Below are 12,691 nucleotides of genomic sequence, written 5' to 3' on the forward strand. Positions count from 1 at the left end.
GTTATTCATTGTTATAGGTAATTTCTTCTATTATATATGTAAATAACTATTTATAAGTGTTTTCAGTAATATGTACGATTTGTGTTAATTCTAAAAATGATTAAATGGTATTTTATAGATCCAGTCCAGTGTAAATATGCTTTTAAAGATATGCTCCTTAAAAATATGTTTCTAATGACAAAAAGTATATACAATTGATGCATGTAATTATGGTGAGAGGCATATGTAGGCTTTGCCTGCTGCCCGATCCAAATTTGAATCTTTTCGATTTAATAAAATATTTTGAAATGGAATTAAATAGTATAAAAAAAATCAATACATAGATAGGATATGGTTGAGACACATGCAATTCTGAAACTAAAATAGATAAGTAGCTCAATCGCTAATTAACGCAAGGTATATTCCATATTATAATGTTTCGTTTGCACTGTACACATTTTCAATAATTTCCAGTTATTTCCATAAAATAGATATCTGTACAAGTTCTGTTATGCTATAGACGAATAAAAGCGACTTCGGCGTTTAAATGTACAATTGTCAACTTTCTAAACTTTGTTAATTGTAATATAAATGATCGGCGCATCTTTTAACAGTTTATCGCCTTTTTCGGGGGAATACGACTTTCTCCAGTCCCATCATAGGGGATTCGAACGCAAGCGATACAACAAACGATCCGAGGAATGTTATCACCAGTATACCAAGGAAGAATACTACCTGAAATAATGAAAACAAATATACATAAGTGCGCTAAAAGAGCTAGCATAAATAAATCGTGTGTTGTATTTCTTCTCCTTTTACACTATTATATTAAGATAATTAAGTTACGTAAAGAAATGCCAAGGATAAAAGGTTCGTCTTTCGTCCTTAAATGATCCATTATGATGGTAAAGGTGCTACACTGTTGACGAATGTTTTTTATATCAAAAACAGCAGCAGACGAATTAGTATTTTTTCTTCAGTTACAAAAGTTATCTATTTAAGGTTGTGTGAAGTTGGCTCGATATACGACATTCGACATTCAACATTCAAACATCGTTGGCCACTGACGGAATTTTGAATGTTGCGCAGCTCGACATTCGACATTCAACATTCAAAACCAATAACTGGCCAACGATAACATAATTTGAATGTTGTGCAGCTCGACATACGACATTCAACATTCAGAAATAATGTATAAGTGACAAACGAACGGACTTTTGAATGTTGTGCAGCTCGACATACGACATTCAACATTCAGAACTTATATATAACTGACTAACGAACGGACTTTTGAATGTTGTGCAGCTCGACATACGACATTCAACATTCAAAACTTATATATAACTGACTAACGAACGGATTTTTGAATGTTGTGCAGCTCGACATACGACATTCATCATTCAGAACTTATGTATAACTGACTAACGAACGGAATTTGAATGTTGTTAAATATATATGTCTACTAAGAAGGCACATTGCACAAATTCTGTTCTCGTTGGCCAGGTATTGGTTTTGAATGTTGAATGTGGTATGTCGAGCTGCACAATATTCAAAAGTCCGTTTCGTTTGTCAGTTATATATAAGTTCTGAATGTTGAATGTCGTATGTCGAGCTGCACAACATTCAAATTTCTGTTCTCGTTGGCCAGTTATTGGTTTTGAATGTTGAATGTCGTATGTCGAGCTGCACAACATTCAAAATTCCGCTCGGTGGCCAACGATGTTTGAATGTTGAATATTGAATGTCGTATATCGAGCCAACTTCACACAACCCTTAGTTTACACCATCGCCACCATTAAAAAATGAGCTTCTAATTTTAATATAAAAAATATACTTTATTGCATCCCGGAAAGAATCAATGGCACTATATCCTTTACGGAATGAAGTACTTATTGTTCATGCACCAAAAGCAAAATAAATTATTTATATGTACTTTTGTGTTAATTAGACACATATATACACGATTAAACATCAGCTATTGTTCAAAAGATGAGTATCTTTTATGTTTTTAATGAAAGTCAAATTAAAGTCGAATGTTCCTACCCGGTTAATTATTGAGGTATGACTTAAGTATATAACTTGAGCATGTATCTTCCTGTTTGATAATTGAGATTGGTATATAGCTAACCTGGTTGATAATGAGGTATGAGTTGAGTAAATATCTTACCTGGTAGACATTTGAGGTATGAGTTGAGTATATAATCTAACCTGGTTGATAATTGAGTATGAGTTGAGTATATAATCTTACCTGGTTGACAATTGATGTATGACAATTGATGTATAAGTTGAGTTTATATTTACCTGGTTGATAATTGATGTATAAGTTGAGTTTATATCTTACCTGGTTGACAATTGATGTATAATTTGAGTATATATCTACCTGGTTGATAATTGTTGTATAGTTGAGTTTTATTCCTGGTTCATGATTAATGTATAAGTTAAGTGTATAATCTTACCTGGTTGATAATTGAGGTATGAGTTGAGTATATAATCTTACCTGGTTGATATTATGTGATGTATAATTGAGTATATGAGTAATAATCTTACCTGGTTGACAATTGATGTATAAGTTGAGTTTATATCTTACCTGGTTGATAATTGTTGTATAAGTTGAGTTTATATCTAACCTGGTTGACAATTGATGTATAAGTTGAGTTTATATCTTACCTGGTTGATAATTGTTGTATAAGTTGAGTATATAACCTTACCTGGTTGATAATTGTAGTATAAGTTGGGTATTGTGCCGTGCTGACTATGACACCTATAAACACTAGATGTATGAGGTATGCTGCGTACGACAGACGGCTGAGCGGAACAAACGCCTTCCACGACAGCAGAGTATTCACAAAACCTGAAACAAAATAATGATTTCACTCGAATGCGATCATTAATGGAAAAACGAAATTGATGGTGGAACAGTTAAACTTGAGGCACAAAGAAGGGATTAAGAAAATATAGACCATTGAACATTAGAAAACACACAAAACGTATGCATATTTTTCTAGTTTCAAATTTCAAGAAAACCATTGTATTGAATTCTTTACTATGAGTTTCCGAGGTTACATGTTCATAATGTTTGTATGTACGGAAGTGAGCACGAGAATTGACGGGTACTGTAACTATGGTGATTGCTGTCTTGAATAGTAATTCATAATACATATATCTTATTCGGTACTCGCGTAAAAATCACATTTCTTGCCTAACAAAATTATATTACATACATGCATACGAATCTTACCCCCATTTCCGGTCGCGCATGCGAATATGACCCAGCATACGCACGCTCCCCAAGCTGCCCTATTAACAGTGTTGTAAAATGAAGCTACCGGTACACTAATAGTCGAACCGGTCATCACTCCATACAACCCGTAAAGTACGGAACAGGCAACACCAGCGGCGATCAGCCAACACAACAGGTTCAACCACTGAAATAATGAATGAAAAAAACCCACCAAAATGAATAATTGGAAAAAAATAATAATACAATTTAAAATAACATAAAGAGATAATGAAATAGAACAGAATAAAATAAAATAAATGAAAGAAATATAACAATTTGCGTGAATTAATAATAAAATCATGTCAATGGTCAAGAAGTAAAAATCAATACCTTTAAGTATCTATAAGTTGATAAGGATGGACGAAAATATTAAGCAGATAAAAAGTAGTTTGCCAATCTATACTACCATCGAAATGCGTGTTTACAGTCAATGAAATGAAATGGACTATACAGCTGAACCAATCAAATTTCAAAGGTTGTTGTCTTCAAACACTACCGCGTTTATTACCTTGTTGATTTTGAATTTACATTTACACTCCTGAAGAGCGAATCCCGTCATCATACCGATAATGTATGGACTGATCCTGCACCAGGGTTTGGAATAGTAGCCTTCGAAATAGTTGGTTGATTCTCTAAAAACAAAACTCTGACAATATTCTATCCGACCGCCGTTCTTTCTTGATTTTATGAAATCGTATCTGTTTTGTATGACTATTGATGTCATTTTTATTAATAACAGGAATTATTTTTTTAGAGAAAATGACAAACTTTTAACTCGTAGAAATCGTTGACGTAAATATCGGGTGTTTTTACTGTTGCATAGCCTGATGCTAAGCACATTGCTACATTTGAATATTATATTTACCAAATCATTTCACACCAATAAAAGACACAAAATTGAGTTATATAAAATGTTCCTTACTCAATGGAAACAGTCGGCATCATAGAATCGACGACCCACTCATTATGGGTGCTGAGAATTCCTGTCGTTAGTAGTGATGCAAATAACGCTACTACACAAACCACTAAACCTGCGAACTTCTTACTGAAAAAGACAATGAACGGAATTCGAATAAAAGTGATGACGTAAAAGAGGGCAAGTGTCATTTAAAAGATATACCACAGGATTTCCCGTCCATAACATAGCGATGTGTATAGAGTAATCGACGCGAAAAAGTAATCTAATCTCTACGAAGTATTTCTATTATACCCCTATTTGTTCGAAACAAGACATCAATGAAAAACTACACTAGAAGCTAAAATAAAGTTAGCGTGTGTTAAAATAGAATTGTTATCGGTGTGGAAATTTTCTATTGTTTCATCATCAAGTGTCTCCGTGAGTGAATATTTTCTAATTAAAAACTTAAATCACTATAAATGATTTGTTATTTATTTATGTCCACAAAACTTGCAATACAATCATCCCCACAAAATCCCGTCATAAACAATCACATCAATTACATAAAAGAAATAAATCAACAATTAAAACACCGATGAGATCGAGTTCAAACTTTACCGGTGTTGTACAGTTAACAGACCGGTGTACTGGGAAATAAATACCTCGATTATTTTCCGTGATTCCAGTTTCTCTTTATAATCGTGTTTATAGAAGAACGGAAAGCAAACCAACGCATCGAATGAAACGTTAAAAACATAAACATGAAATGAAGGTTTATGTAACAATAACATGCAATAAAAATTACCCAACACATCTATGTGTAATTACCAACAATAAAAATTACCCAACACATCTATGTGTAAACCCAACACATCTATGTGTAAATTACTATTAGGTTTTGTATATGATGTTTAACCATTAATGGATGTTATCGGTGTATAACCATCTTCTTCTACAAGTGTAACATGACCGCTTATATAAGTAATGTACATTTGCATCTTTTTAAGATGCATAAATTTAGGAAACCAAAATGTATGTCATAGCATTGTTGGAAAACCTAGAAACCAACATACGTATCCTTCATTTCATTTGTGATCAAATTGGATATGATGGGATATATATGTCAGAAATAGATTTTTAGTATGTTAAAACATCTGAATATTTTCTTAATTATACTAGGGTTGATTTATCAATACGAGCAGCATACAAACCGATAGAGAGGTACAAGTAGTAGCGGACTAATGACGAAAAACTGCATATCATTTGACAAGTACCACGACCAAGGCATACACTGAAATATAATTACATAAAATTTTCATAAAAACAGGTCTCAACATCTGAAAAGGAGTTGTGGTTTACATTTCGTTTTAATCAATCATAAATGAAAAGCTTTAGATTCATGTCTTCAATAAAAGCATTGTCTCCTCAAAGAAGTGCAGGGTGTTTAAAGTTAATGATATACAGACACTTGAGGTCTTAAATGGTCAATTTCAACACATGTTGACCTGTGTATAAAGACCACTTTGGTATAGAGACCATTATCCCATTGTCCCTGGGTAGTCTTTAAAAACAAGTATGAAATTAGTTCATTAATATGTAAATGTTATTCTTTCAAACTACATCGATACAAAACAAGATGGAATTATGAAAATATTTACGAATTTGTCCATGGAGAACAGATTGTTGATATATAAGAGATTTGTCCACCACCATTTCTCACAGTTACTGTCGATTCCATCTTTCGGCCAGACTGGTCCACCATCTCCTCCCATGTATTTAGTGAGATTAGACTCCATCATTAGCACCAGCATATAAATCGGGGTCAACCTGGGTCAACAAAGTTCAACAATTTTAGGGTTCAACCGTGAACATATGATCGGGTCATAATGATTCTTAGTTGAAACAATAGCTTTTAGAATGGAGCCAGTCTAGGTGTCAACCATAAATCTTATATCAAGATTAGCATTGGTAAAACATTAGGTTCAAACACAAGAGCGGGGCCTATCTGATTCAAAAGATAAATGTCATGCAAAAAATGTATATGGATTTCAGGCAAAGGCAAATCTTTATCATCAAATATTTAGGCTAATTATGCAATTCGTGATTTTTTTCATGATTATTGGGAACGAAATCAACAGGAAAACCTATGTTTTAGATAACCAGGATTCACAAGATAGACATCAGTTGTAAGAACTATGCATACAATTCTCAATAATTTAGGATAGTTGGAAATTCAAGAAAGAATTTGGACTTTTTTTCTTGATTTACGGAACAAGAAAACCATAATTTTGAGTTTATTTTTCAACATTTTGTAATACTTATCGTCTTCGGACAATTGTATTTCTAATCATAAAGAAGAAAAATATGGGAGAAAAATAATCCAACATGGGTCTGTCAGGTAGAGAGGAGTATCTCAACCCTCATGGCAGGTTTTGGCTGCCATGACTCAAAAAGCCTCGTGTTGATTAGACAAAATATTTCACTCTGGTTGATATATCCCTGTCTCCTTGACAGACTCAAGTAAAATTCTATTTATCTTATTCAATTTAAAACATTTATCATAGTCACTAAAATAAATTTACGTATCCAATGTGTAGTCCAGGTATTATCGAGATATCAATTGGTTTAAAAGTCGATAATTATATATTTACCTCCAGAATCTGTGAAAATAAAATAGGGGCCAATTCATTTCACCACTCTTCTTTATGTCCTTCATGAACAGATATGCCAACAAAAGACCGCTGAAAATGGTAGAAAATTCAAATGTACCATATTTTTATACACATCTCGAACTCGAAATTATTTGGGTAAGGGTAATAACCTGATGTAAAAAAATCCAAATTCACTCCATAAATTTAATTTTTGTTTTTTACTCAAAGTTTTGCTTTGATATCAAAACGACGAAAATGATACGCTTTATACGCTTACTATGTGGCTCAGCTTAGAAAATGGACATTATGGCAAAACTTACATGAATGAAACAATTAAAAATCTGAAATGATAGTGAAATTCAATTATTTGGTAAACATTCTTAGCATCAAATTGAAAGTAAAGTATATAATTATGTATCACTGTAAGGATCATTTTCCAAACAATTACTTTTCAGGTAATTTACTTAAATATTCCAACAAATTAAATCATTAATATGGTTATGGTATGTAATCGTACAGATTCATACCTCATTGTAAAAAACGTATCCACAGAGACCAAAGCATTCGCTATGGCTTGGAATGTCCACATATGATAAACCTTATTTCCGAAGGAGACTGGATTAACTGTAACCAAATACACAGCGTTAGGGTTTTTGGTTGGTAAAATAATAATAAACGCTTGATTCATATCATAATAATGAACACGTGTTTAGTGATTTATATTATAATGATTACGAAGTGTTTGAGTGATTGATACCATAAAAAATTTAAAATATTAAATATATTAAATATCAAATCGATATTATAATAATTAACACGTAATTGATATATTATATTAAACAGGTTATTAATATTATAGTTATTAACACCTGATTGATAAAATAATTAACACGCGATTGATATTATAATTAACAAGCGATTGATATTCTGAAAATCAATAGGTGATTGATATTATGATAATTAACAAGTGATTGGTGTTATTGGTATATTTGGTTTTCAAACCAGAATGATTTTTGTTGGAACAAAACAGATTTTTGCACAAGCTGTAGATTTGGTTCAAAACATCTTTTATGATGCAAAGCCAAGTTTAGAAGCAGTAGTTACTTGAAGGCGAAGTCTGAGCGATATTAAAACAATGTCCGAGTATGACCCAGGTGATACTGAGGAACCTCATGCCATTAAGAGCAGTCAGACTGCCCTGGGCCTGGGCTGTACTCAGGATCCTCTCGCCGTTACTCATCACAGAGAAGGACATCAGCACTTTCACAAGAGTTCCTGGATTGAGCAAAGAGTTCAAGGATGATATCGTTTGAATGCTATATCAAGCGGTAGCAATGGAAGAAATAATAGTAATAACAATGTTGTGATATATTATATAAACTGAATTATCTTTATATTGTACTTATTTATAAAAAAAACTACTAGTTTTCTTTATGTTTACACCACAAATATTGTATATCAGAATTGTACATTTTCATTAAAGCAACCTACCCTGATCTTTCTCCTTTACTTTAATAGTTTTCGCCTTGTTTAGTAGACTGGTACTTTCGTTGAGGGAATCCCCTGTGTTATCAACGTTCGTATGGACACTAGGGCTGACCTTATTTCCCTCAACGTCCTTACGTCTTACAATGATTACGTCATATCCGGTCCCAATTACCATCATTAGACCAATAATACTGCAGATCAATCTGGTGACAAAAAGATTGAGTCTATTGTTATTTTTGACAATCACGCTTTCGTTGTTATCGATAGCAAGAATTTGGCGTTAAAATACTCATGTATATACGCAAAGTAAAATTAAATTAATAGTTTTGTGAAAAGCCAATTAACATGACAACTGGGGCATATTGGGACTAGATGATTTGTTTGTATATTTGAAAATAACACTGTTAAGGTGTATACGCAATCACCTAAAGGATAAAAAGACTGTTTCACCCTTGTGATGACAAAATAAAAAGCTATATTTTATTTTCCTTACAAGCTGACGATGGCCTTCGTATCGTATTCCGTTTCCACCTCCGGACAAACCATACCATTGATCCGTAATGTATTGGAGAACACAGAAAAAGCTTCAAAAGAAACAAGAGTAAAAGTTATTTCCGTTAACAGTATACTCTTTCGTTTTCATATACAAATGGCGAAGTTTCGTACTAACCACTTTAACACTGTTGAGGTAAGACTTTTATAGGGTGTCGTGTTTCCTGAACTATTTAAAATCAGATTTTTATAATGATGTGAGGTTCGACTTCTTCAGTGTGTCGTTATAATTTATTTTCTCTTTATGTTTTCTTATCGATGCCTAAATCTTAGCTCAGACTATGGATTATCTTGGAAAAAGTTTACTTATTACTTTTGCAATTGCGACAAGTCAAATCTCATTTCACTTCATTATCGTTTATATCCACGTTAAACTTATCCAATTACCTATTCTGTTTAGTTGAATTGAAAATTACTTGCTTCCCGGGGTTGATTAGAATGTCATTTTTTAATTCAGTCCTGAGGTAATTACCAAGCCATACCTGTATTAACAAGTCTATTTGCATCCTCCACACTGCACCTCCTTGGTATACAGAATCCAAGATATATTTCAAGTTTTCCCTTTTAAATTACAATATGGTATAAATGTGTTTACATACAGCATAACATTCTTTCTCTTTCAGGAAAGAATTTGAGAATCTTTCATTTTTTGAAAGGAAAAAACTCTCAGCATTTCAAAACGCATAAATTTCACGTGATTTATCATTGTGCGTATTTTGCCGTTCATTTACGCAATCTGAGTTAAGATAATTCCAGTTCAAAAACCGATACCGATTGACTAGTGGGTTACAGTTGAAGAATGTCAGGGATATGAATGAGATTTAAGAATTGCACCAATTACTTCACATGCATGCTCGTAAGTAATGTCTCGATAAGGACTCTTGCTATTTTTTAATTTTGTATAAAGTCCTTGCAATCAATTTGCAAGAAAACTTCAGCATTGCCTAACTTTTAGTGTAGACAACATACTTAATATGTCTACAAAGTCAGTTTTTTTCCAGGTTGTGCAGCTAGAGTTTGGAAGTATGCAATTGGTTCGCTTGTAGGCGGTATTATGTGACCAGGCGAGATGTGCTGCTCGGAAGCCTTTGCAAGAAGTTTCACTTTGGACACCATTAACAAAGATATGCCACTCATCTCACATAGAAAAACCCCACTAAATATTGGTTTGAACAAATGAAAACTAAAGATGCAAGTAATTATATCAAACATCAAAAAGATAAATAAACAGAATAAAGTCCTTACCAGCTGTAGTGAACCTAGACATTGTCTGGCTTGAATCTGGTACTGAGGTGCAGTATCACTGGTGGTATTTACATACACCGTCCCATCCACCGCTAAACACTCCTCGTAACCTCCAGTCCAGTATATGTTACCGCTCAGGATGTCACTAGGAGGCTTGGCCATGGCGTCAAGCACTGGATAAAATAATACTCATATAATGAAAATAAATCTATCGTGTATTAGCGTTTGGTTGACGATTCATCTTCTCAGTCTAGCTTTACTCTTGAATAAAAAGTTTTGGTAATTTTCCAATAACAAAAATGTTAAATACCTGTCAAAAAGGGATAAAGAGCGAAACATGGGCGAAATAAACAACGTTACCCAAGACCATTCCGTTCACCTTTGATGTATTTTGTATGGAATTTTTCATTTAGGTATATTGGAAGGTATTTTGATAGCTGAACAATGACATGGCAACAAAGCTGTTGAAGTATACTTAGCATTTATATACAGAGTGTACCAACAATATGACAATAAAGTGTAATATTTGTTGTTGTTTTGAGCAAATAGTTGAATGTGTATTATTGTTATTTTCTAATAGGAAACACGGTGTCAATTCTGTATACATTCATGCTTATCAGACAACCAATCTTGGGAGATATATTCTGTCTTTTATGACATCACACGTGGTGATGAATTGATTTTCTTTTTTTTCCCTCGAAATTGAATATGTAGACTATTATATCATGATTACAATGAAGGCATGGCCTACATTGATGTTAATCATACAAAATGTTGTTGACACACACCTATCGTACTTACTTTGCATGGCCCAGTACTCTCTCCTCTCTAATCCAACTATTACTTGTTTAGCATCATCCAAACACTCCTGAGAAACGTTGAAATTCTCTCTCCCCACTTCATCTCTCTCCACTAAAAGTGCTTCCTTGAATCTGTCGATGTAAGGTTGTGATTCCCCAACAATACCTTCAAATAATTCGGTGATTAAACTTGTTCTTGTCATTCTGACATGTTCTCTGTCTGTCAGTGTTCTCAGAGTCTTCATGGCCTTGCTGTAGTCTAGAGTTCTATCCGCTCTAACGCTGAGTGATAGTGTTATTATTCCTAACAACACGGAGTATAGTATATTCCACTTGCCTACTTTCATTTCGGGTTGAGAAAGGTGTTTTCTTATATTGAAATATTTCGCTACGATGTTTCTAACGACAGTTGCTGATCGGCGATCCTGTATACTCTATTTGCCAATTAATGATGTAAAGGGTGCTGCACAATCCACGTTAGCCTTAAATAGGACGATGATACATATCAATGATCTTCATTTGAACATGTTATCAAGCAAGTAAACAAAGTATGTAATATCTATTTACAGTCCCAATATCCGTATCTGGCTTTTTTTCATGATTTAGAAGAGTGTTGAAAAAATATCTTGTTGTAAATCATGCAGAGACAGGACTAAACCGAGGTCAAGGTGAGCGATATGATTCGGGCATTCGTAATGTCGATGGCGAGGTCTTGTGACTACCGTAACTACGTAACATCTGTCCGAACTTTTCCGAGAACGGGTCATGAACTTTCCGACTTTTATTCGGCAATAATCGTAACTTCTATGGCGACCAGTTTAAACTGAAGGCATGTTTACAAGTATCGATTTTCAACAACTGCTATACCAAAGTTATTAAGAAATCGTTATAAATAATCTTTGACATAACACCATTTCAACTACATCTACAAATACTATCAATATCGGGGTCGAATCTAACTTGACGATTTCCAAACCTATGGTTTTCAAATATCGTATATATATACATATTATGATATGCTTGTAAGATGTCATTGCTTAAAATATGGCCACATAGAAATTGTTTCCATTTAGGTTTCTATCTTAATGCCATCGAGTCAATGATGCGTTTATGATCTCGTATAACATGGGTGTATTGTCTTGATATAGTGTAAATATAAAGTGGTGTTCAATATTAGGTACCCGTGTATCTACAATCTAACTCTTCGTTCGGGTAAGCCAGTCAGCGTGTCGTCTATTACATCTTCGTTTTGGTCGAATCTCTCGGAAGTATAAACAATTGCTAATATGTCGCGAGATGTTCCGATTCTAGGCCAGGGGTCATGCTGAGGTGACCACGAACGGGCAATTGTTAGATCTTATATTGGAGGTATAGTTGAACATCGTAGTGGAACTAATTTATAAGTCTAATTTTATCTAAAAAAGTATATAGAACATCATTTTAACATCACCGGAAGTCCTTACTTTAACGTGTATCAATGGTGTACATTGACTTGTGGTTAACCAACTTAAGTTTTATCATGGGCCTGTACATCTTTTACGGAAATCATCGACGTTTGCCGAGCATGATGTCAGAATTTGATACGTTAAGGTGAAGAACACACATTTATCGGTATTTGTAACTAGGTAACACGCATGCTTAAAACACATGACCATTGGCCTTGAATCAGTTCATCAGATTGTAACAATGAGATAATGTATCCTCTGGTTCCCTAATCCTAAGGTATGTTTATATCAATGTTTACTTTATACTCGAGGCAGAGTTGTATGTGCTGCCACAATAGTTATGATATACGACA

The 12,691-nt window shown here is 33.7% G+C and overlaps 1 protein-coding gene across 2 annotated transcripts; it reads right to left on the minus strand.

The window, feature by feature from the left end:
• Positions 1 to 378: 378 nt before the first annotated feature.
• On the minus strand, positions 379 to 12,627 carry LOC138320572 (nose resistant to fluoxetine protein 6-like). Of its 2 annotated transcripts, XM_069263636.1 has the most exons (16): positions 12,075 to 12,627; positions 10,895 to 11,375; positions 10,094 to 10,266; positions 9,331 to 9,409; positions 8,790 to 8,880; positions 8,300 to 8,499; positions 7,913 to 8,083; positions 7,336 to 7,432; positions 6,809 to 6,898; positions 5,816 to 5,984; positions 5,369 to 5,448; positions 4,182 to 4,304; positions 3,768 to 3,891; positions 3,218 to 3,404; positions 2,688 to 2,830; positions 379 to 714 (listed from the first exon to the last, which is right to left on the minus strand). In XM_069263636.1, the coding sequence occupies exons 2-16, from the start codon at positions 11,238 to 11,240 to the stop codon at positions 595 to 597; spliced, it is 2,193 nt and encodes a 730-aa protein (XP_069119737.1). In that variant the 5' UTR covers positions 11,241 to 11,375; positions 12,075 to 12,627; the 3' UTR covers positions 379 to 594. The 2 variants fall into 2 exon arrangements, with proteins under 2 accessions (XP_069119737.1, XP_069119744.1); XM_069263643.1 differs by lacking the exon at positions 12,075 to 12,627 and having other exon boundaries at positions 10,895 to 12,001.
• Between the last annotated feature and the right edge of the window lie 64 nt (positions 12,628 to 12,691).

The sequence above is a fragment of the Argopecten irradians genome, chromosome 1 (genome assembly GCF_041381155.1).
Source record: "Argopecten irradians isolate NY chromosome 1, Ai_NY, whole genome shotgun sequence".
Classification (NCBI taxonomy): domain Eukaryota; kingdom Metazoa; phylum Mollusca; class Bivalvia; order Pectinida; family Pectinidae; genus Argopecten; species Argopecten irradians.

Bases quoted from the DNA above. Each gene is read 5' to 3' on its own strand.
- LOC138320572 (XM_069263636.1), bottom strand. From the start codon at position 11,240: ATGAAAGTAGGCAAGTGGAATATACTATACTCCGTGTTGTTAGGAATA. The intron at 7,433-7,912 runs GTAACTACTGCT...ATTTGGTTACAG, and splicing joins CGCTCAGACTTCGCCTTCAA to TTAATCCAGTCTCCTTCGGA. The intron at 2,831-3,217 runs GTAAGATTCGTA...ATTTTGTTTCAG, and splicing joins ATGCGCGACCGGAAATGGGG to GTTTTGTGAATACTCTGCTG.